At 41.1% G+C, this 25,707-nt stretch overlaps 1 protein-coding gene across 1 annotated transcript in view; it reads right to left on the bottom strand.

Moving 5' to 3' along the window:
- The window catches only part of LOC117521658 (collagen alpha-1(XI) chain-like), a 221,153-nt gene that overhangs the window by 86,162 nt on the left and 109,284 nt on the right, over window positions 1–25,707 (bottom strand). The window contains 15 exon segments of the mRNA XM_034182979.1: window positions 351–404; window positions 9,191–9,244; window positions 9,372–9,479; window positions 9,571–9,624; window positions 12,363–12,407; window positions 12,498–12,551; window positions 17,114–17,158; window positions 17,269–17,322; window positions 18,036–18,080; window positions 18,868–18,921; window positions 22,980–23,024; window positions 23,125–23,178; window positions 23,861–23,905; window positions 23,987–24,040; window positions 25,424–25,477. Coding sequence (XP_034038870.1) covers window positions 351–404; window positions 9,191–9,244; window positions 9,372–9,479; window positions 9,571–9,624; window positions 12,363–12,407; window positions 12,498–12,551; window positions 17,114–17,158; window positions 17,269–17,322; window positions 18,036–18,080; window positions 18,868–18,921; window positions 22,980–23,024; window positions 23,125–23,178; window positions 23,861–23,905; window positions 23,987–24,040; window positions 25,424–25,477 — 819 coding nt within the window.

Genomic DNA, 25,707 nt, shown 5'->3' with positions numbered 1-25,707 from the left:
CCTAAGGCCAAACAGAACAGGTTATATTGATGCTGAGATCCAGATGGGAATCAGGTTTTGAGGGGGTGGGTAGCATAAGGGTGCTGCTCGAGGTTGTGAGATCACATACAGTACAGGACAGACACAAGCCATGTTACCAATGCACGGACCCCCCCCCCCAAAAAAATAAACAAAACAATCACACAATATGAGTTGGGTTGTTTGATCAGGTTGTTGCAACGTGCTGGAGTTACTGTATCTAGTTTGACTAGGCTTCCATCCTGTGTGTTACAGTGTCACACAGTAGCTTTCACAATGTCCAAGTACAGATGTCGTTACTTGAGAATAGAAAAACACATCGTAGGTCTCACCCGTCCTCCTTTCTCGCCATTTGCCCCTGGGAATCCAGGGAAACCGTTGGACCCCTGTTAAGTACAGAAAGAGAGAAAGAGAAAAGTGTCAGAAACAGTATGCCACATTTCTGCCATAGTACGAGGTATCTTATAAAACTAACCGGCAGTTTTATATAAAAAAAAAAACTATATGGATTTGATTGACATGTGATTACACCAATCATGCTTGAACCCTCGTGCGCATGCGTGAGTTTTTTCACGCCTAGGTGACGTCATTTCCCTGTGGGCAGGCCTTGAGTGAGATGTGGTCCCGCCCTCTCGGCTGAATTCCTTTGTTTCACACGCTGCTCGAGACGGCGCGCGTTGCTTTATCAAACTTTTTTCTGGACCTGTGAGGAATATCCGAGTGGACACTATTCGAGAAATTCAGCTGGTTTTCGGTGAAAAGTTTAACGGCTGATGAGAGATTATGGGGTGTTTCTGTCGCTGTATGGACTTCCCACGGAGCGGGACGTCCTGCAGCACTTCCAGGCGCCGTCGTCGGCCTGTTTCAAGCTGAAATCATCCTAATTTAAGGCTCTGTTGACCCAGGACGTTGTTGGAGAACAGAGAAGATTCAGAAGAGGCCGGCATGAGGAGTTTATGCGGACATTCCACTGTTTAAGGGCATTTTGTAATGACAGACGTGCGCGCAAATTCGCCGAGTCGTTTCCGTGACGACTCGATGAATCTGTGTGCGCCGCGACAGGAAAAACACCTCCGTGTTGAAAACCATTTGTAAAATTCAGGCGGCTTTTGATGGCTTTCAACAAGTGAGTAACTGAGAAATTGTTTAACAGCTTGGGCATGTTCCAACTTGCATGTTAAGGTTTCCAACGGAGGTGTTTTTCCTGTCGCGACCCCCCGCGGTCGGGTCCGGCCCGACATGCGACTCTGCCCGCACGTTCTTTCATTACAAATAATAAACTCCTCATGCCGACTTCTTCTGAAAGTTCTCTGTTCTCTGACGACTTACTGGGTCAACAGAGCCTGAAATGTGGAAGTTTTCAACTTGAAATGGCGAGACGCTGCCACCTCGAAGCGCAGATCGCCGTCAGGCGCCGTGGGCCATCCTTACGGCGACACTACCAGACCAAAATCTCTCATCAGCTGTTAAAATTTTTACCGAAAACCATCTGAATTTATCGAATGGTGTCCACTCAGTTGTGCCTTACAGTTTTGAAAAAATTTTGATCAAACAAAGCAGCAGTCTCTGAGCCATTCCTAAACAATGAAAAAATCGACGAGAGGGTGGGCGACTCCTCACTCAAAGACTGCCCACAGGCGAATGACGTAACCGACAGGCGTGAAAAAACTCTCGCATGCCCACGAGGGTTCAAGCATGTCTGATGTAATCACACGTGATTCAAATCCATATGGTTTTTGAAAAAAATAATAAGGTCGGATACTTTTCTAATAGACCTCGTATATCCTCTAATGATGTCATAGAGGAGGATGAGGGAAACAGCCGCAACTTTTCTAGCTTCCTGGCAGAGGTTACTTATTGGGAAAACACTGAGTGCACCTCATAATTAAGGCATTCCTGCAGTTAAACAAGCTGAAGGCAAAATTTCAGTGATGTTCTGACACACAACAGCACATGCAGGTGCTGTCTGCATGTTGGTACAGTTTAGACAATAAATTGAAAGATTAAAAACCACCAGCGGAAGCAAATAAAGAAAAAGGAAGGAAAAGCTGCAGAGTCACTTTGATACCCATCAGCAATTCAGTCATTGGGTTTTCACAGACTGCACCCTCTGATAGAAGTAATGGTGCCAGTCAAACAAATACAGGGATAGCAATCACAGTTGGATGGGGGGGATAGAGGAGTGCAAAGCTGCTTAGAAAGGCAACCTCGCTTTGTGCAGCATTAGGTTGGATAACGATGCTGTGCAAGTGTTCATCTCAGGAGCAGGGCAAAGTTCAGCACACGATCAAATATTTGCACATGTGATTTAATGCACATCTGTAACACTTATGCATATTTACACATGATTATATTAAAATGTGCAGGAAAAGCAAAAGCACCACAAGGAGGAGGAGGAGAAGGCGTGGGCAGAATTTAAAGAGCTAAAGAGTCGGACAGCAGGGAGGGGGCTCTCCGCAGCTTCATTTGTTTTTCACAGGGGTGCAGTTATGGTAAACTGAAAGGCGGGCCACCACGGGATGGGCCTGACAGTTCATTGAAGCTACTGCGAATGGCATCGAGAATTAACAGTGTGGAAAAGATGTTAAAAGAGGGTGAAGAGGTGAAACAGTCAAAGACACAGCCAGGGGAAGGATTCAAACATAACTAAGTGGGATGACAGCTGCAAATAGGCCAGGATTTGAGCCACTAGTGAGGACACAGACATTTTATAACACTGATGATAACATCCTGTGGGAACACTGGATTTTTATTTAGTTGTATGATAATTATGGAGCAAAAATAAGGTCTGAAATACTATAACTGAAAGGCATCAGAGGGCTGATGCATACACTCCATAATAAAAATGCAGAGCAAACAGGAGCTCAGATAAGGAATAAGTGACTTAAGTCACTGCAATCTAAAATGAGGTGTTCAAGGCCTCATTTTTCTTGAAGTAGCATAACTGCTGCATGCAATGAGAAATAACTGAAAGACTTTAGGCATGATTATAAGATAACCTCAACCATATTTTACTGCAAAAGACAAATAAAACCAACTTTGGACAAAATGATCCATTTAAAGTAAATAAAAACGCTACCATAACTCACAGCATTTCGTGATGCTGAATCACGAAATATACATTAACGTATTGATTTGTGATATTGCCATGAAAAGTGCCATATTTTCCTAATTGGAGCAGGAATTCATTCGAATACATTCCGTGATGGGAGCACGAAATGAAAAGTGATGCAGGGGAGTCTGGGGGCTTATGGTTAGGGTTATGGGAAGGGAAAAGGTTAGGTTATAGTTATGGTTACGGTTATGGGAAGGGGTAGGGTTCGTAATAGTAAGATAAAAAAAAAACCCTGTCACGAAAATGTGACTCATTTCGTGACGGGAGCATGAAAAAACTTATGAGATTGGGTTATAAAAACACCATCATAATGCATGATTGTATGCGCTATAATATACAGTGTATAATGTAGGTTGAAGTGTGTGCCACAGTTTAAAAAATATTGAATATGTTATTATAAACAAGTAACAGAGGTGGAAAATCCTGGCATTAGTGAGTAAAATTTCCAACCAAGTATTGCTTTTACTTGTGCACTTAAAACAGGTGATTAGCTCAGAAGTCAAGTCAAGTCGAGCCTCAAAGCATGTGCTGGTGCCACACTTTCTTCAGAACCATCTTCAGTTCTGGATGGGAACCACCCAGACAGACAATAGGTCCATCCCTGCATCTCAAAAATAACCATCTGCCACAGCCAGGTGAAGCATGGGCACTGCCTTGGCCTTCTCCAGCCACTGGGGTTTTCAACACTGAGGCACCTTTGTGCTGGATCGTGCATGTAGAAACGTGCTACGACCATGGTCAAAATGTTGAAGCTGATGCTTCCTCACAATGGAAGTGATACTTCTCATCTGAGTCTCCCTAAGTAACTGCTGACACAAAGTCATTCCAGCAGTACCCAAGGATCCTCCCAAAAAACTGACTCATTGGATTGGATTTCCATCTCATAAATATATGTAGTCCCAATTAAATTTAATTAAATTATCTTGCATGGATCTGCTTTGTTTGAGTTGGGGTTACATATATTTATTAAATGGAAATCCTGCACATAACTGAATTGAGTTCATCTACTGAGTAATTTCTTTGAGTGTAGACCTTCAGTTGCCACCTTAGGTCACTTGTTAGAGTCCACGTCTCACAACCACACAGTAAGACAAGAAACACCAAGATCTAAAACTTGCACCTTTGTTCTCCTGCAAAGATATCGGCATCACCAAACACCTCTGTCCACCTCTTCTCAGGCATCTCTCGATTTTAAAGTCAGAACAACCAGAAACACCCCTCCCAAGGGGGTGTTTGGGAGGAGGCCCCGGGGAAGACCCAGGACACGCTGGAGGGACTACATCTCTCGGCTGGCTTGGGAACGCCTTGGGGTTCCCCTGGAGGAGCTGGGGGAGGTGTGTGTGGATCGGGAGGTCTGGGCGGCTTTGCTTGAGCTGCTGCCCTCGCGACCCGACTCCGGATAAAGCGGAAGAAAATGGATAGATGGATGGACAACCAGAAACATGAATGTCACTGCTGAGAGACAAGTTCAACACTTTCACAACATGCAGATACACTTCTGAGAGCCAACGTCAGAAAATCAATAAAAGCCTGAATCTTTAGTCTTAATCCAGGGCAATCGCAAACCCAGACACTCTGATTCCTCACTTAGGTTCTCAAGTGCTGCAATCAATTGATTCAACAGATCATAGCCTGGTCCGAGAAGCCAAGGTCAGGAAACTTTTCCTCGCCAACAAAAGCACCAAAGTCAAGTCAGTGATTTCCACAATTGTACCAACACCCAGTCCATGCAAGAACGGAACAGTGTAGGAGCCAGAACACTGCCTGAAGAGTTCAGCTAATTAGAATCAGCTGGTTCAGTTGGTGGATGGAACAAATATGTGGTTGGACTTTTACTCACTGAAGCTGAGGTTTTTCCACCTCTGCCAAACATTTCACATTCACACTTTATATCAGATGGTTTATGTTACTTTTTATTAAAAGTAGACTGCCTCCAGCATTTTCATTAGCAGTTGTTGCATTCGTGTTACACTAACTCAACTGCAAAAAGTATGTATTGGTAAAATAACCACAAATGAAATGTCAAAGTGCAAAATGTGGATTTCTCGTTTCTTTGTCTCTCATTTGGACATTTCCACTGTCCTGTGTGGACGCTTTGAGAGTTTGGTGTATCTGAGCTGTCGTATCAGTGCCAAGCTGTCAATGCTGAGCGTAGCAGAGAGGAACCAGCTGCAACAGCACATCTCGATGGAGGAGCAGCGGCACGGCGGTCAAGCACGACAGCGCCTCAGCTATACGCCAGAATAAGAAATGAGGTCTAGAAGAGTCTAAGGAGGGAGGACAGCTGATGACTCCACCAGGTGACCGTGCCGTTTAACATCCCAATACGTAGAGGCCAGACTGAGCGTCCGCTTGGGTTTGTGTTACATCAGCAGGTACGAGGAGAGCAAAGGGAAGCGTGTTCAGATTTGTTGATCAGACAGGCCTTTAGAAGGCTGCGTAGTGGGTGCATGCAAACACGTGCACACATAACTGTACAACATCTGAAAAAACAAACCAAAACTAGAGTAATTCAAGTTTTCTGACATCCACCAAGGGTTGACAAGGACTCAAAATAACAGATATGTGATTCACATTGTGACCCGGACTTTACTTGGATCCGGATTCCACAACACAATACAATAATTGCACACTGATCCAGAATGGTCCAACAGATCAAGATGTTGCAATGTGATATTTAATTCACAAGCTGAAACAAAACAGTGTCTTCCTGATGTTGGTTTTACATTGTGATGTCGTATCCGTGAAGTTGTTCTGACGAAATCCTTAAAAGTCTACAAAGTGATATCCTGATCCAGAATCCAGATCCGAATCCAGATCACCTCCAAAATTTAAAGGAGTCTTCAAAGGCCTAGCACAAACGTGTGGTGAAAATGTGGTGAAAATCCATTAAATTGTTTTAGTGTAATCCTCAAAAACCGAGACAGTATGTCTGGTATTTACTGTTGTGTATTTATATTTGCAATTTTTTTTTACTTTCATTTTTGATACTCTGTGTGCTTCTTACCCTGTGTGTCGCTATACAATGCTGCTGGAAGCTCAATTTCCTTGAGGGAGCCTTCCCAAGGGATTAATAAAGTTCTGTCTAATCTAGTCTAATCTAACCTAATCTAATCTAAGTGAAGCATACAAATTGAAATCCTGATCCAGAATCCGGATCCAGATCACCTCCAAAATGTAGTGGAGTCTTCCATGGCCTAAAATCTATCTGTGGTGAAAATTTCATCAAACTCTGTGCAGTAGTTTTGACGTAATCCTGCTGACAGACAGACAGACAAATAAATAAGTAAATGCCAATGATTTTAGTACGTCCTTGGCAGACGTAATAATGGAATCCCCACATTTAGAGGATCGTCACCTGAGTTTGTTATTTTGTAGCAAATAAACAAATTACATGAACAAAAATAAAATAATGTTTATCTTTAGTTACAGTAATTTAATGTCATATTTATTTCGAAATCACTACAGGAAAGAAAGCGCACTCACTGAATGGGGAAGAAATTATCTACACAATCCTGAGTTATTTGAGACGTACATCAACTTCACCAATGAAAAATGACACTTGCTGTCAAGCGGGTTCCGATTTTCTCAAATTGCCTCCAAACAAAAATCTGAGCAGGGAAGACAATGTGGGCCCGTTTTTAATATAAAAGTGCAGGAGGTACAGCAGGTGCTTCATAGCAGTAATATCAGGCAGGACGTCACACCTTGTCTGAATGATGGAACATAATCCACTCATGTCGTCCACTACCATATTTACATTTAGCAGCTGTGGTGGCAGACAGCACTGGTGAAATATCAAACGCGGTTTGATCCCAGTCAGTTTGTATGTCTAACAACTGAACAGTCCCTCTGGAATAATTACAGCTCACTCGCACAGCTAACAACGCCAATTTTTGATTTATTATAAAGTTGATGTAAATATGACATATGTGTTATTAAGTCTATAAGTTATGACTCACTGGTATAAGCCATCATTTTATGAGTAATGCTGTTACTCATGTATCAGGTTTCACTTCAGCCTCTCCAAAATGTTCATATGCAAACATTTTGCCATGTCTGTTTTTTTAAATCGTAACATATGTGTTCAAATTGTCGTGCACATCTTTTAGGTTCCGTTTTGTGCATGCACAGCGGTTATAAATAAGACCCCCTGGTGCTTCCAATCTTGGTCTCTGGATGGAAGATCCAGATTCACGATGTAACCAGTGACCTTAGGCAAAGGCTGGATTGTCTCTCTCGACAGTTTTTAGTTACTCAGGTAAAAGTACTCTAGTCCATGGGCCAAGCAGACTTTTAGCACCACTTGTGGGTACTAAACAACACAATCCAGACATATCATGGCCATCCCACATCCGAGGGTGGCAGGTATCATTTAGTAAAGAATACCACATTATTTGTCTATCATAAAGATTCCACAAAAAGAAAAATTAAAAGAAAAATGGAAGGTGTAGTTTGGACTGAATGTTATGGAGTTATGGGGTAAAACCAGCAAAAAATGGTGCCAAAGGCCACTTTTACTTTGTAGAGGGGTGAAAATTTAAAGTTGCTCCAAATTTGGTAAAAAGTGATGCAAATTATTGCTTGATTTTATAGGGTTTTAAAAAGGAATAGTTTGCACCATCCATCATGCTTTAGTTATCAAGTTACGGGGTTACATATGTCATAGAATCCAATGGACGCCGACAGGGGCACCACCACGGATTTTGGGCCCCATGAAAAGAAATCTTATTGGGCCACCCTCAATATCATTTTGTCAGTATTATAACTGTATTAGGGCCTCTCTGGGTGCCAAGAATCCTTCTCCTTATTCTCCCCTTTTCAGCACCCCTGGATGTTGACCTTGTTTGACCTTTACTTTTCAAACCAAGGATTCAACACTGTCAAAACTATTCCATTTATTAATCCTACTGGCACAACCAACACTTTAAATCACTTTTTTTTAACCAAAATTGGAGCAAGTTTAACTATTGACTCCTGTACAAATAGAAATTAACCCTTGTCACCATTCATACCGTTTCATTCCCATTCATACCCTTGCCACACCATTCATATTGGATGGGGTTTTTATTGTTTTTATGGATTTTATTGTTTTTATTGTGGGTTTTTTTTTTTTTCGTATTTGTTTTTATAGTGCAATGTATGCAGTATATGAGTCCAAGATGAATTTCCCTTTTTGGGATAATAAAGTATATTGTATTGTATCGTATCGTATCGTATCGTATCGTATCGTATCACTCTTGCTGTTGCTGTCATAGATAGTCCAAACTAGACCTTTTTTGAATCTTTATGATCAGACAAATAATGTGGTATACTCTTCAATATGACTGGAGCATTTTTAAATTTGGACCCCTGTGCAATTCTTCATTGACCCTTACTATAGCTACCATCCTGACATGGCTATCATACATTGTTCAGTCCCCTTAAGTGGTACCAATTAGGTACCATTATTGTCATGGACTACTACTTGCATGATGAAGAACATCAGCTACAACAGTATGGCCATGTGGGGTGGTTCTCTGTGTGTGAGATCCAGCACGCCGTTGCCTCAGTACTGAGGATCCTAGCTGCTGCAGAAGGCTAGAGTGCGCTCACATATCTGCTCCTGTGGCAGTTAGACTACTTCTGGAAGGCAAGGATGGGTCAGTTGTCTGCCTGGGTGGTTGCCATCAACAACTCAGGGCACTTTTGTAGTGGGGTAGATGTGGCAACACATGGCACCAATGCATCCCTGACCAGAACTCGTGTATGTTTCATATAACTGTTTAACAAAAACATTCTGTGTAAAATTTATAATTAATTTATTTGCTACAAAAGGTGGGTGAATATCCGCTCGGTGTAGCAGGTGCACAGTGATTTAGAGGGACTGAGGAACTGTGCTGGATGGCAAGTTCACTCAAGACAACAGCAGTCATCTGCCTGTATATTACATCACATTACTGCTTCCTTGACCAAGACATTAAATCTCTTACAGTTGATGTCAGTATGGAATGGGAGCAGGCAAAATTCAAACTGTTTCAGTCAGATGACCACCTCATTGCTGTCCAAATCATTTACCTTGGGTCCTTGCCTTCCAGGATACCCAGGCAACCCAGGGACGCCAAGTTTTCCCTAAAAGAGACAAAAGAATGTTGAATTCTTGCCTTCATAATGACCTGCTGTGATTTTCTACGTTTGCACCCCACCAAGTGTCCCTGAAGATTAAACTTGTGTTTGAACATTGGAATTAATTTTGCACCTTCTCTCCAGCTGATCCCATGGGACCAGCTTCCCCGTTGGGTCCGGACTTGCCCTTGGGTCCCTCTGGGCCATCCTCTCCTCTGGGTCCTAGAACGCCAACCTCACCCTGGAAAAAAGTGCCAGCGACTGTTATTGTCATTGTTATTATCTTGACTGGAAAAGCAGCAGCATTGACATTAAAGATGATGGTGATTGACCTTGTCACCCTTCAGACCCATGTCACCTTTGAAACCAGGAAATCCGTCTTCACCCTGAAGACATAAGAAACGTGATTGAAAAACCAAAACAAAGAAACCAAAATCCCCCCCCCCCCCCCCCCAAAAAAAAAAGAAAAAAAAACCAACAAAAAAACAAACAGTACAGGCAGCATTTTAACATGTAAAATCTGTAACCACCAGGAGAAGTTATCATTAAATTTATTGACTGAATTCATTTCTCCTTTAAGTCGTGAAATTAAGACTTGATGTTTTGTGTGGGAGCTTCAACAATGGCAGAAATCAATGACCTCTACTGGGAGATTAACAGTGGCACCTAGTGGTCTCATGAAGAAGCACAGAGGTTGAGAGATTTTCTCACACTGTGTGTGTGTGTGTGTGTGTGTGTGTGTGTGTGTGTGTGTGTGTGTGTGTGTGTGTGTGTGTGTGTGAGTGTGAGAGAGAGAGAGAGAGAGAGAGAGAGAGAGAGAGAGAGAGAGAGAGAGAGAGAGATTCTCCTGACATCTGCTGGTCCACCTTCAGAATACAATTTTTATTATTTTACATACACTTGTTCTCTACCACATCCACTACTGCTACTGCTACTACTACAGCCACCACAACTACTTGTAGTACTATTACTGTGTCCACCACTACCACCACAACTAGTACCACTATTACTATCACCACCACTATTTGGACCACTACTACTTCTGCTACCATGATTCGTACTACTACCACCACTATCACCACTACTGCTTGCAGTACTATCTTTACTTCCACTACTTGTACTGCTATTTCAACCTCTACCACTAGTATCACAACAAATAGTGCTACCTAGTCCAGAAGAGTCCAGAAGATCATGAGTTCAAATACCCACCTGACTGGAAAATCACTAAGGGCCCTTGGGCAAGCGTCTGATTCAGATGGAAAAGCGCTATATAAATGCAGTCCATTTACCATTTTACCATCTGTACTACTAAAACCACCAGCACTGCCACCAGTACTAGTGCTCCTATTACTCTGACCATTACACACACCACTACTAGTAGTAATATTAGTACTACCACCACTATCACTACTAGTGCTACTATTATTCTGATCATTAGACACACAACTTACTATTAGTACTACCACTACTATCACTACCATCACTACTAGTACAACTACTACAATCACTACCACTCCTCCTCCTCCTACCATTAGTTCCTACTACTACTACTACCATTAGTCTACTAGTACATCTACAAATACCACCACTACTATTACTACACCACTAATCCTACTACAAATACTGTCACTACTACTACTGGTACTATTATTACTATCAACACTACTTTGTCTCCTACCATGACGCCTACTACTACCACCATTATCACCGGTACTACTTTGAGTACTATCATTACAACCTCTATCACTAGTACCACCACCACTAATACTACGACTTCTACCACTAAAAACCACCAGCACTACCACATCTACTACTGCTACTATTACTCCGACCACAGCCATCACAACTACTAGCACTGCTATTAATACGACCATGACTATTACTACCATCACTAATAGTACAATTAATGCTATCACCACTACTGCTACTACTACTACTACTACTACCACTACTACTACTACCATTAGTTCCATGTCTACTGGTACTACTACAAATACCACCACTACTTTTACTGCACCACTATTTATACAACAACTACTATCACTGCTACTATTAGTACTAATATTATCACCACCACTATTAGCAGCACTACTACTTCTACTACCATGACTCCTATTACTTCCAGTATCACCATCAGCTGCACTACCATTACTTCCACTACTAGTAGTACTACTATTACAACCCTTACCATTAGTACCACCATCAATAACACAATAATACTACTAAAACCACCAGCACTACCACCACTACTAGTGCTACTACTCTGACTACTGCTACCAGCACTACTTGTACTACTGTTGGTACTACCACTACTATTATTACCACCACTATGAGTACAGCTATTAGTATCACCACTAATACCAGTACTAGCATTAGTTCCATAACTATAAGTACTACTTTAAATACCACAACTGCTATTACTACACCAATATTTCTACTACAAGTACTATCATTACTACTACTATTAGGACTACCAGTACAACTATGAGTATAGCTACCACCACTACCCAATTATTACTCTTACTACCACTCCATGACTTCTTCTACTACTACAATTAATACTACACCCACTCCCACTAGTAACACTACTACCACCACCAACACTATTACTACCAATAGTACTACTTCTACTAGCTCTATCCATTTATCTATCCATCTATCTATCTGAAACCAATACAATTAAAAATAAAATATATATTGCCACGTACGTTGTAATGTTAGGCTAAGTTGAAGTTTTGGTTGACGTAATTCTGAATGAGAGCTGTTATAGCGAAGTAATTTTAAAAGCATAATCAGTATTTTTAGAAAATCTCCGAAGTGCCTCAATTTCTTGACGTGAGTGGCATCAAAACATCAACAACCACAACCACCAAAGAAAACCGATCAATCTCGCTGAAACTGGCCGACAAAGAGCCTCGTCGGGTTTAATGTTCCACACTCCATTACAGCTCAGTGGCATGAGGATTTAATTGCCAAGCTGATGGGTTTTTAAGAGATTTTCCACTTGCTGGTTTCAAAGAAAACCTCATTTGAGGAGAAATTACACCTCTGATGTGTCCATTTTTAGAAGAATGACGTATGCCAGTGATATGGAGTCAGAGGAGGAGACTCGAGAGTATTTTACCTTTTCTCCTTTGCCACCTTTAAGACCTCTGATGCCTTCAGCACCCTGGGCAGAAAGAAAGACAGAGTAATGATGAAATGCAGAGAGACAGAAATTTGGAATTTATTATATGCAAACAGTTTGGACGGGGCTTACTTTTACACCACGAGGTCCGGGGTAACCAATGGCGCCCATAGGACCAGTAAGACCCTAAAAGATAAAAAACAATTTTGGGATTAGTGAAGCATTTCTGTCGGCATCTTTCAGTTCTTATTTTGCCACCGTGATTGGAGTCGCAGAAACCTTCTATACGCAATATCTTGACAAAGACTTCATGTATCAAGGTCAAAAGTGGTCCACAAGGTCATCTCACTATGACCTTAGATAAGAGTGAGGTTGGGCACATTTCAAATCTGACTGTTGCCACTAGGGGGCCAAGTCCCAGAAACCTTGTCTATATTCTATCTTGACAAAATGTTTTGTGCATCAAAGTATAACTTGATGTTGAGCACATTTCTATTGTAATTGTGACCACAAAGGGGTCGAGGCCAGAGGTAGGATGAAGTCACTGTTAAGTCATGAATCAGCAAGTCCCAAGTCAAGTCTCAAGTCAACTTGTAAACAATTGGTCATCATTATGACTTGAGACTTGACTTGGGACTTCCTGATTCATGACTTGAGTTCTGGTAGAGCCTCTGGTAGAGGCTCAGAAACACTGTGCATGAAATACCTTGGCAAAGACTTTGAGTATCAAGGTGAAAGTTGGTACACAAGTTCACGTCACAAAGACCCAGGACATGTTTGATGTTAGGCGTGTTTCGATGCTGCATTTGGCCATGAGGCGTCAGAGTCTCTGAAACCTATTGTATGCTTGAACTCCACAAGGACTTCATTGATCATGATCAAAATTTTCATCTGTAGATTATACCTTGTTTCAACATTTCACTAGTCCAAGGCTGGTTTAGGTGATGCAGGTCAGCAAATGTATTCCTCTTGTTTGATGCTAAGTCACATAGTAGGTGATCACAAAGTGACTTGGCTATGACTTGAAAACAAGAGAGTCAGCAATCAATTGAACAAATAATTCCGTCTCCATATAGTTCCTAGACAACACCTGTACACCTGATCCCGCCATATCTCAGAAGTAAAGCAGAGTAGGTCCTGATTGGTACTTGACTGGGAGTGATTGTTTGGAAAAACCAGGGGTTGTGTGTGTTTCAGGAAGGGCATCCAGTGTAAAATGTGCGCCAAATTCCAATGCAGATCTTCTACTTGATCTGCTGTGGTGACCTTGAACACCCAGGAACAGCCGAAAGGCAAACAACAACTTTATTTATTGTTATTTGGTGTTGATTTGTGAAACTTAAGTAGAGGACAATTGAAGCTAAACAACACCCCAAACCCAGATTTATCGCCATTACGGTCGTACTCATTAGTGGTGTTTTCTTTGCAACTGGCCTTATTTGCCAAGACAATCTCTTAAGTCAACAAAAAGACTGGCGTCTTCTCTGTCAATGCTTCTATTGTGTAGCTCCCTGCTTAGTCAGTGTTTTTGGCTGTGAGGATGAATGAGATGAAACTAGTCAAAACTGTCTATTTGCTATTGTACAGAGCTTCTTTGTGGAAGTATGCTATTAAAAAAGATAATTACGTCAGTAAAATTTTCTGAGCAGAAAGTCTGAATGAGCAATAAATGAAAAGAATCCACAAGCGCTAACTCTGAACTGAACTGCGTACCTTTGATGAAGGGAAAGAAAGATTATTTGAAATGGACAAAGATGTATCAATTTTTAAGAGAATGCAATGAAAACAACTATATTATTAAACTGAAATAAAAGTACACTTCTAACATGAGTTCCATTAAAAAACCCTCTAAAGTGTTAATATTATTCAGACATTACAGATGGACATGAATACCACTAATACTTTCAACACACTAACTCCCAATTACAACAACCACAGCACAAAAACCACGACATGGGAACAATAATATTAAATTAACATAACTGAAAGTCAGCGTGACGAACAATAACACAGACACTGGGTCACTAAATAAATATTCGGATGGGATTAGTTTTATATCAGGAGGTGGAGTAGTGTAATTTTACCACAACACATCTTATCCCGATTCGCACGGGATAAGAAACCTCGGAATAAATGGCAGAAATGGGAGTGGCTACTCATTAAACAGGCCTAGTGCACCACCCTCATTCTTTAAAAAAAGAAAAATAGAATATCACCAGACTTTTCCCCTGTAGTTTAATTCTATGCTCTCAGCTCTATGACAGAAGGAATGTGTCTCTACACTCACTTTACTATATTGTCTAACACCTCTGTACTTATTTACAGGACATTTCACAGATGCTAGCTGCAAACTCTGTTTCGTTTGTGTGTAAATATAATAACTTAATAATAATAATAACCTTTATTGTCAAATATAATGCAAACGCTAGCAAGAAATAAGAACTTCTAAAACTGACAATGCTTTTTTGTAAAGCCCTGGTCAGACCAAAAAATGAACAATGAGCCATGTAGCATGACTTTTTTTTTTGTGCGAGTTGAGTTATTCAAGAAATGTGGGGGAATAGTGGCTCTTAGAGGCAGATTATTCAGCTAACTAGGCTCATCTCTGAGTGTGGAGCTAATTTTGTGAAGTTCAAAATTTAGCAAAAATAACGTGGGGCGATTTGTGTACGAGGTACTACGAGGACAAACAAGGATGTCAGAGGCATGTTAGTGGTGAGTACGAGGCTGTTAGAGACCCATTATCCGAATGCCTGTCGGCTACAAGGACAGGACAGGCGATGTGCAACAGAGCAGGTTCCACTCTGAGAAAACCCATTTTTAACATCGGTTTCCTGCAGTTCCTTCAGAAGAACATCATAAATGTGGCTCATATTTGAATAATTAATGAAATTTTGGACAAATCCATAGGTGGCTCATTATTCATGGCTTTATTATCTGGTCTGACCAGAGCTTAACCTGAAAACATCTCTGGAGTCATTTACAAGACATTTCACATATGTCAGCGTGCAGGCTAACTTCCGCTAACTCAAAGCTAACTTCTTCTCTTGTCAAAAGCTCATGTACATGCAGATGCACGCACTCCTGTAGACTCTGTAAAAACGTAAATATTGTTTATGATTGATTGAACTTGTACAAATTGTATATAGGATCTTAATAATTAACTAAACAACTGCAAATGATAAAGAAGACAATGCTAAAACAGTGCACGCTTCGAAATGCTTGCCGTCCGTGATCTGAAAATGCACAAACAAATGCAGAGTTGAGGTGCTGACATGAACATGATCACATGATTTTGTAGCAATAATATGTGTGTAAACAGACTGGTATCGAAATTATTTCAAATAACACTCAAGTGTAAATATTAAATGTCTGCTGTAGGCAGGTTGATTGTCTTCAAAATGCCTCTTTTAAGTGCCTCCATACGGGAGATAAACAGCTTAAATCTCCTTTCTCACAGGATATTACTGACATTTCTGTTTATACTGGACACTTTACAGAAGATAAAAAGCTCCAGAATCTTTCAAAGCATGGGAGTGTGCAGTGCATAAATATGCCTAAAAAGGCACATTCAGTCTTGATAAAATCACTGAGAAACTCTGTCATAATTACATTATCCCATATTCCCATGTGAAACTAAACCTGTCCAGCTCACAATGAATTAGTCCAACCCTGACTAAAAAACTGACCTGTAATTGCACGCTCATGTCCACACATGATATTACAGTACATTAAATTTCCACTAACTCGTGTGCATGGTGGAAAGAGACTTTTACATTCAGGCTTAAACAAAATCACTGCCAATGTAACCAACAGAGGTGGGACGAAGTCACCATCAAGTCACTCTCAAGTCATGAATCTGCAAGTCCCAAGTCAAGTCTCAAGTTATCTTGCAAACAATTTTGTGATCATTATGACTTGAGACTTGACTTGGGACTTGCTGATTCATGACTTGAGAGTGACTTGATGGTGACTTCGTCCCACCTCTGGTAACCAAGAGACATATATTTGAGGCTTCAAACACCAGACTTCTTACTCTGGGGACCAACGCACATCCAGGTCAGCCAAAGGGGAGTACCCTACTACCCAGTCTAGTAGGAACGTGTTTCAATCTGGATTTCACCTTGTTACATGTCTCCCCACCGGTTTTTACCTTATCCTGACATCACATGTGCATTTAAGGACTAAGAACCTTTGCTTGTGACTCTTTGGTCAACTGCCGACAATCGAGCTGACATATAGCTTTGTGGCTCAGGTGCTGTTCCAATACCAGACTTTTCGCTCATGAGGCCAACCCTCTACCAGGTCAGCCAAAGGGGAATCCCCCTCCCAGCCAAGCTAGTAGGAACATCTTTTCAATCTGGACTTCACCTTGTAACACAAGGAAAAAGAAATTTAAGAAGCCCATTACTCCTGAGTAGAAAAATTCCTCCTGTCGAGGGTATGTTTTGATTTTTGAAAGAAGACAAAGCTAGCAAGCTTTCAGCTAGCAGGCTAGTGCATGTTCCTCTTTTTGCCTATCACTGTCCCAAAGCAGATTAATGGCTAATAAAATCAGCATTTTTTAAAGGATTAACACCTGCCTGAGTGTGAGGGACAAAGCCAGGATTCAAAGAGGTAACAGAAAACAGAGATATTTCTATGTCTATGTCACAGTGGGCAGATAAACACAACTGAGAAAATGGCGGCCCAAGCCGCAGATCTTACCATGATATCATTTAAACAGAAGAAAACAATGTCAGACTTACAACTGCTCCTTTCTCGCCTGGAGGACCCTCTTTGCCAGGATGACCCTGCAAAAGAACCACAGTAATTCAGTTTGTTAACCCGAGATAGTCTCACCATTGGGTGTTTGAAGTGAATAAGAGTGAATAACAATAAAACAGCCAGAGGTGTTACTTACAGGAGGACCATCAGCACCAGGAAGACCATGCAGACCTTGTTTACCTTGAGGTCCCTACAGATAGATACATGGATAGAGTTAGATGGATAAATCACCATAATGTTGTAGTTCCATCTATAAGCCATTTGTCAAAGAGTTCAAAGCAAATTATCAATATGAAATTGTAGCTTTCATCTGCAGGTAATTACACCCTAATCTGATGGCTAGTATCAAACTAGCACCCTCGAGGGAAGCCACCAAAGCACCCATAACATCTTTGAAGGAATTACAAGCTTCATTAGGTGAGACTGTGCGTACAGAAGCTTTTGGTTGTTGCTTTGCCAATCACAGCTTCATGGCTGAGTGGCATCGGGAAACACATTGATACATAACACAAATGATGGACGCCTTGGTGGCTTCCCTCACTAATGTCCATCCTGCATGGTCAATTAGATTTAGATGATATCCTGCTTGAGACAGAGTTACCATATGGTGCTTCAATCTCTCCACTTCTTAATAATTGATTTAACTGAACCTCACAGTATCCTGTATGCAACACTTTAAATCAACTGCTGACGTGTACATGAAATAAAGCTGTGAGAGAAAAGCTAAAATAACACAAACCGAGTATGTTTTCCTGTTCAGACATACCAGTGAAGGCCTACATCTGACACAATGGTGTATCTGCAAGATCACTTATGAGGTTTTGAATGAAGTGTTCACTTATCATGGTAAGAAAAATGCGGTGGGCGCACTGAACGGGTGACTGGATCTTGTCTTGCACTTACTTTTTCACCGGGAGGCCCGATTGGACCTTGAGGACCGACAAGACCCTAAAAGAGATGAGAGAATACATAAAAAAAAAACAGTTTGTACTAACGAGCCTTACATAACTTTAAAAACGAAGCGGTACATTTGGAGAAAAACACTGGAAATATCTAATTTTCATGGTGTGCTCTGGTTAATCTCTGTTTGCTTATTTCGTCAGGTTTTCACCATCTTTTTCCACATTCATGATTTTAAAAAATGCCCTTATTAACAGTTAAAATAAGTGAGCTGTGTTATTTTTTTGAAAGGGCAAAAGCTTCCCTGGAAGCCACCAATCTGCTTCAAGCCAGCTATACATAAAGTGAGAAATGTATTCAACCTGCACGCCGTCAAAATAGGATTTTCGACTAATACTTTCCAGGCGAATGATGCCATTCTGCCCATGCTGTGCGTGTCAACAAGTCTGAAGGTCTCACCTGGCAACGGTAATGTACCTCTGGCTCTGGGTGCAATGCTTTATATTAAAGCTGATTCAAAATCATACCACAGCGTCTACAGTTAAAGTGGTTTAACAACGTGCGATTTCATCAGGAGGAGAAAGGAAGTTTTATGTGGAATCAGAAAGTCATTGTTAGAGAGCATTTGTACAGTCTGAATGAAAGGGAGGGAACACACAGTGGAATAGACAAATACGGCTGGAGATCGGCCGGTTAACAAAACAGGAGTATTCACACAGCGCTGGACAATGATGCGACAATGAGAAAGGAGCTGAAAAAGAACAAGCTGAGGTGAAGACAGAAGGATTTGAAAAGAGGATGGAAATAAAAAAATGAGAGAGAGAGAGTGACCTACATTTTGGCCCGGGATACCCTGTTGACCAGGGGGGCCTGGTTCTCCTTGTGGACCCTGTAAATAACAAAAGAGAACAGGATATGGTGCTTTAAACCACACTGACACTTCACAGTATTAATTTCACCAGCACACATTAATAGAACATGCAGGAGTGTTTCCAGTTGTGTATATGAGCAAAATAACTTTGAAATTTCAATCTGATTTGGGCGTAACTTTGAGGAATGATTGGAGGTCAGTCAAGAATAAGGTTATTTAAACGTAAGAAAAATTGATGAAAAATCAAGGTTTTTAAATTCAATTCAATTTGTTTATTTAATTTATATAGCGCCAAATCACAACAAAGCTGCCTCAAAATGCTTCCCACAAGTAAGGTCTAACCTCACCAAGCCTTAGAGCAAGTGCACAGGTGACAGAAGTGAGGAAAAGCTCCCACAGATGATTTGAGGAAGAGACCTCAAGCAGACCAGGCTCAAAGGGGAGTGACCCACTGCTTAAGCCAGTCTAACAAGGTTTTTACAAAGCTTTACAAAAATGAAGAAACAGAAAACAGGAATTCAAAACAACATGACATAATAACAAAAGTAACAAAATATTAATTTGATGAGAAGTCCATACAGGTGGTTATGCCACAGCAGTTCTCGTGCCTCATCCAGTTCTTAGTGGAGTAGAGCGGAGAAGGATATTCTTTCACCAGAACAGATCAAATCTAGGCTCACATCTCAGATGTACCTTCTGGCAAATTGTAGCTGAACTTTCAGGTCTTCTTTTTAAGAAAATCCTCCTCTATACCACTTCATCATGAAGCTGTATGACTGGTGATACAAAATGCAAAACATATACTGTGCACAACTGTGTCAATCACAGCAACATAACCCTATGACTTCTTCTGGGTTGTCTTGGTGTCTTTCCTCACTCTTCTTCTTGCACAGTCACTCAGTTTTTGAAAACTGTTTAGTCCTTGCAGATTTACCATAGACTGTCATACCGTTTGTATTTCTTCGTAATTGATGTAAATAAAGTCTGAAACATATTCAGTGGCAGCTTCACCATCAGAGAGCCTCGTCCACAAACTACCACAAAAGACTCCAAGCTGTCATTGATGTTAAAGAGGGTAATATGTGGTATTAGGAACAGGGGGATGTAAACTTTTGATCAGGGCCATTTGGGTTGTTTCTGTTGGTTGACAATAAATGGATTTACCCAACCACTAACCTGGTGGTGGGGTACACCCTGGGCAGGACACCAGTCTGTCGCAGGCCCACATGTAGACAAACATTTACACGTACACCTACGAGCAACTAAAAATTTCCAGTCCACCTAACCTGCATGTCTTTGGATGTGGGAGGAAGCCGGAGCACCTGAAGGGAGCCCACGCAAACATGGGGAGAACATGCAAACTCCACACAGAAAGGCCACAGGTGGGAATCGATCACATGACCTTCTTGCTGTGAGGCAACAATGCTAACCACTAAGCCACCGTGCTGCCATATAGATTTACTATTAACACCAATACAAACTTCTATACAGCCTTTTTCTTGTTCACATAACCTGTGACCTTGGGTGACCTTGAAAGGTCAAAATCATTTTGAATGGCTATTCCGATGAAGAGGTCAAAGATACAACTAGGCTACTATAAAACACAAATATGGAGTTGTATCAGGTTTCATTTAACTTTGGGGGATCTGATGAAACATGATGGAGGGGCTGTATGTTGGTCAGCGATAAAGTGGATCACTTTTTGACAGAAGTGATCGAATACCAAGGCCACACAGAAGTATAGAACACTGAATTGTGAACTGACTGGGAAGTGAGAGGAATGAGGATCTGCACCTACAAATCTGTGGTCCTCTGTTGGAAAGAGTCACCTCTGGTTCAGGGGAGAGTTGTTGCCCCAAGTGGAGGAGTTCATGTATCTCAGGGTCTTGTTAACAAATGGGGGTAAGATGGAGCGTAAGATCATCAGAGAGATTGTCCTGTGGATGCTCTTCCGGACCATCATGGTGAAGAAAGAGGTGAAACAGAAAGCGGCCCTCTCGATTTACCAGCTGAGCTGCACTCCTGTGCTCATCTATGGTCATATGTTTTGAGTAATGACTGTAAGAACAAGGGTGCACATACATGCTGCAGAAATGACATTCCTCGATTGAGCAGCTGGGCTTCCACTCAGGGACAGAGTGATAAACTTGACTATCTGGGAGGGATTCAGAGTAGAGCTGCTGCTTCTCTGCACCGATTGGAGGCAGTTGAGGTGGTCTGGGCATCTGCAAAGATGCACTAAGGGTGGTCTTCAAGACACGTCCAACTGGGAGGAGGCCCTGCGGAAGACCCAGGACATGCTGGAGGGATCATATTTCCCAACTGGCTTGGGAACACCTCACATTTATTTGAATAAACAATAAGAAACAAGATTTTTGTTGAATTCGAGTTCATATCCATGATCGTTACATGATTATTACAGAAATGTAGATCAGAATTAACCTGTGTAAAGAATTTTGATTGACTCAATAGAAGGTGATCTTGCTTGGGGTTTTTCGCACTTTGATTCATTTAAAAAATGTGAAACGAAAAGACAGTTCAGAGATACTGGCTCATAGACTGGAGATGTGTATTTCCTGGCACTGCCCAAAGTCATGTTTAGTTCCCATTAAAGCCACTGTTCAAATCTGATGAACAGGCAAAAAAAAAAAAAAAAAAAAAAAAAATCCCCATTTGGCTCTGAGACACTGGTTTGTCCACATGTACTGTGGGGCTACTGAGCCATCTGACCCAGGATTATGGCTAATAACACAAATGAGAATAGTGGGTTGTTTTCCATCCCTGCTGAGATTTACTGTGTCAAAAACCAAATACATACAAACACAAGCAAGACCACAGGGAAGCAATCCTCTCCAGCTGTTACAACAAACCAAATAAACACTCGATTCAGAAACAGTTCATCTGTTAGAAGGACCTTGACTGAAAAAAATACAAAACTGTCCAATTCATCACGCCTACCCTGATGATCCCAATGAGGTCAGAGAACACGTTTGTCTTCCTATGTAGCAAAGATCCCTTTGATTAAAAACCCACCCATATGTTGCAGACTTACAGCCCTGTAAACTGAAAAGAAGCCTTTGTGAAGTCACAGACAGTTATTGTTGTTCTGTTTATGCAAAGTTAGACAAATTCATTCATTCATATCAAAGACGTTCAGTTGTTGCCTTACAGTACATTATTGGTTAGCTTCCAAGACTCACAATAATACAGTAAGACAAGAAGTGTGAGGACTCTAAAGACTTCGGGCTTGGTTTTCCAACAAAGGTATCAACATCATCAAAATCTTCGGTCCAGTGACCTCATGACTCCACCAGTTCTTCCCAGGCATCTCTCATCCTCAAAGGCCAAAGATCCAGACATATTGTATGAATGTCACTGTATGATAAGAAAATGTATCTACCAGTTTGACACATTCATGTGTCAAAGTATACGTGTCTGAAGTATACGTCATATTATTTATTTAATTTTTTGCTAGCTTGGGAGGTCCTGCGACTTATACTTTGGTGGGACTTATATACCAGATAAACCTCACACATTCATTATTATTAATAATAGTTTTAATTATTAAAACTATTACTATTACTACTTTTAATTATTATTATATTATACAGAACTTTCCCAGAAATCAAAGCACAAAACAAAATAAACTAACAACAAAAGAATAAATTCTAATCATGAAAAAGTGCTGTGACTTATTCTCCAGAAAATACGGTAGATACTCTTCTGATGGCCAGGAAGTCATTGAAAAACGTAGATCTTAGTCTTGATCGAGGACAAGCTCAATTGCAGGTACTCTGATTCCTCATTCAGCTTCTAAAATATTGCAGTTCATAATGGGATATTTATTCAGCAGACTTTTGAATTCATGTAAATGCCATTTCTAATGGATAAATAAATGACCTATGACTTCCATTCGTGTCAGGTTACACTGAGATTAAATGCCTCTGACCACCAATCATCCTCATGCAGGCCAAATGACAGTTTGATTGTGTTATCCTTTAAAATGTGTGTACAAAACTCACTTTTCGATTATCTGGTTTCATGCCTGTATGGAAAGAAAAAAAAAAAAAACTCACCATGTTTCCTTTGGGACCAGCTTGGCCATCGAGTCCAGGAAGACCCTACAGGGATCAGAAATACACAGTGAACCTTGCGACCACAGTTCCCCACACTTTATATAGCTTAAGCACATTATATGAGTAATGCAAGAGAGGAACATACACGCTGGCCTGCAGGACCTGGAGACCCTCTGGGGCCGAGCAAACCTCTCGGTCCCTGTATATAGACAAAAATACTATTTAGAGAAATTTGACAAAAAAACAACAACAAACAAACAAACAAACAAACAAAAAAAAACCTCATTAGCTGTCTGAAGATGGGAATAGTATTAAAAACCAGAAACATGAAGAAAAAAAAATTAGGCGCACTGAAAAGTCTCATCTGGTTTTCTTGATGTGCAAGATACTGACCCCATGTGGTCACATGTGATAATTGCACCTCAAATTCTAAGACCATGGAAGTTGCTTGTTATCTCTCCATCTTGAGTCATGCACTTAAACCCATTCATTGCTCTTATTTATCTTTCCAACAGTATGTGATGAAATGGTATGAAACTATTTTCTTAAATGGGCAATGCCATTTCTGACACAGCAGGGAGAAAGCCTTTTCTCACGCAACTCAAAGTTCCATTAAAGTGTAACTAGGCAGTATATGGCAGTTCCAGATGGATAACACATTTCCTGCTCCTGGTCTGTTATTCATGGTCATTCTGGTTTGGAAAGGTTGAAATTAGCAACTTAAAGGACCTTGCAGACAGGAATGTCATTGCAAGAGGTGCAAGAATCAAAAGAGTGAGGCTCTTTCTGTTAGTCAAAGTAAACGCCAATGAACGTATACGCCATTACTATTTAAGATCCAGCTTAACCATATGTTACCATAAGGTTTTAAACATACTTACACTGTCCCCAGCCACACCTCTCTGTCCAACCTGACCATCTTCACCCTGTGGATATGGACAAAATCATTGCGTTGTTCAATACTGTGTTTGAGAGTTTGAGAGGTTTGTGACTGACATAATACTCACTCTTGGGCCATCATCTCCTGGAGGTCCTGGAGGACCTGTAGATCCTGGGTCACCCTGAGGGGAGGGAAAGAAAAAGAATAGAAAGAAATAAGCAGACAGAATAGAATATCAACATAAAGTAGGAGTGTCGCGGTCACAACGGGGTGCACAAGCTAGACGTCAAATAAAGAAAAGCTTTATTATTCATGCATGCAACAGGGAAATTATGCTATGAATGATAGACCAAAAATAAGAACAAACAAAACAAAACAGAGCAACTAAAAAGTGCAACAAAAGTGTCTTTAATCTTAGCACAGTCACCACCCTTGGCATGGACCTATATGTTTTCCTCTATTCATAGTACTCTATAAGGGCTGGCCTACCTCTGGTGGCCCTGTAATTATTCAATGCAGTGGATAAGGAATGATAGGGTAGTTTGGAAATACTCCTCTGTGATCTCAGCCCATACACTTTGTGTTCTCTGCAGAAGCAAAAATTCCATAAAAACCTCCATGCTCTTCATTCCCCAGGCCTGGCCAAAGGCAGTTCAAGTGGTTCTGCAGTCAGGCCCACTTCTTGTAACCAGCCTGAAGAGTCTAAAAGGTTCTGTTGCTTCAGAAATCCTATTTACCAACACTGCAGTGTAATCAGAGCAGCCATTCTGCTCTGTGTACACCTGATCCTGTCTGACCCCAGACGTAAAGCAGAGGAGGGTCCTGATTAGTACTTGGCTGAGAGATCACTTGAGAAGATCGGGGCTGTATGTGTTTTGCCGTGTAGAACTGGAGTTGTGTCAGGAAGGGCATCCACCCTGTATGTAGTGGTTCTGCTGTGGTGACTCTGAAACAATTAATGGCAGCTGAAAGCCAAATAACAACTGGAGTTTAATCAGTAGGATGAATTCTGAGCTGTGAAACACTGATCTACTGTTGTCCTGCTGTATGGACAAGTTAGCCATGTCTGGGATCAATCAAGATTTGGAATGAGGTTCTGACTAACAGCTTTCCATAATGATGCCAGCTGAAATTATTTCAAAACGCCACTATGCAGTTTGGAAAAAACATGAGTCAACTATGCAACTGTTCTGACTAATCTGAACCTGCTTTTCTGGTCAGGTTCACATCGCTGCATTCACTACCTTACAGAACTGCTCTGGGTGGTGATTGCTGAGCACCAAAATGCATCCTTATCTCCTTAAAGGAACCATTAATGTGTCAGATAGCATGTGGACACCCCATTGGCTTGATCCAGTTGTTGGAATCATCAGCAAAGGTTCTGGAACACGTTTTCTCGAAAGGAGATCCAGCACCACACGCTACTTTAAGTTGCAAATGACGGCCCTCCCAAAATATTCAGTAGGCCCTGTTCATATCTCCTTAAATAACTGCTCATTTTGCACACCATTTTTCCACAGGCACCAAAGGATTCCCCAGAAAGACCTACTCTAGTCTTACTTACTCTATGCCCTTTTTCTCCAGGAAGACCAGGTAGGCCATCAAAACCACGATCACCCTGGAACAAAACAGGAAAAAATATTAGATTTGCATCGAAAAGCACCCTCTCAAAACCATGTTTCAAAAAAGGTGTATGTAAATATATACTCACTGGCCACTTCATTAGGTATGCCTGTAAACTACTCATCAAAAAAAAATCTGATCAGCCAATTACATAGCAAAAGCTTAAAGCATGCAGGTATTCAGTACTTCAGCGTTTCCCATAATCCCAGTGGTGGCCCCCTGTAC

This window comes from Thalassophryne amazonica, chromosome 12, assembly GCF_902500255.1.
Source record: "Thalassophryne amazonica chromosome 12, fThaAma1.1, whole genome shotgun sequence".
In the NCBI taxonomy this organism is placed as follows: domain Eukaryota; kingdom Metazoa; phylum Chordata; class Actinopteri; order Batrachoidiformes; family Batrachoididae; genus Thalassophryne; species Thalassophryne amazonica.
This window is presented reverse-complemented; position numbering and strand designations above follow the sequence as displayed.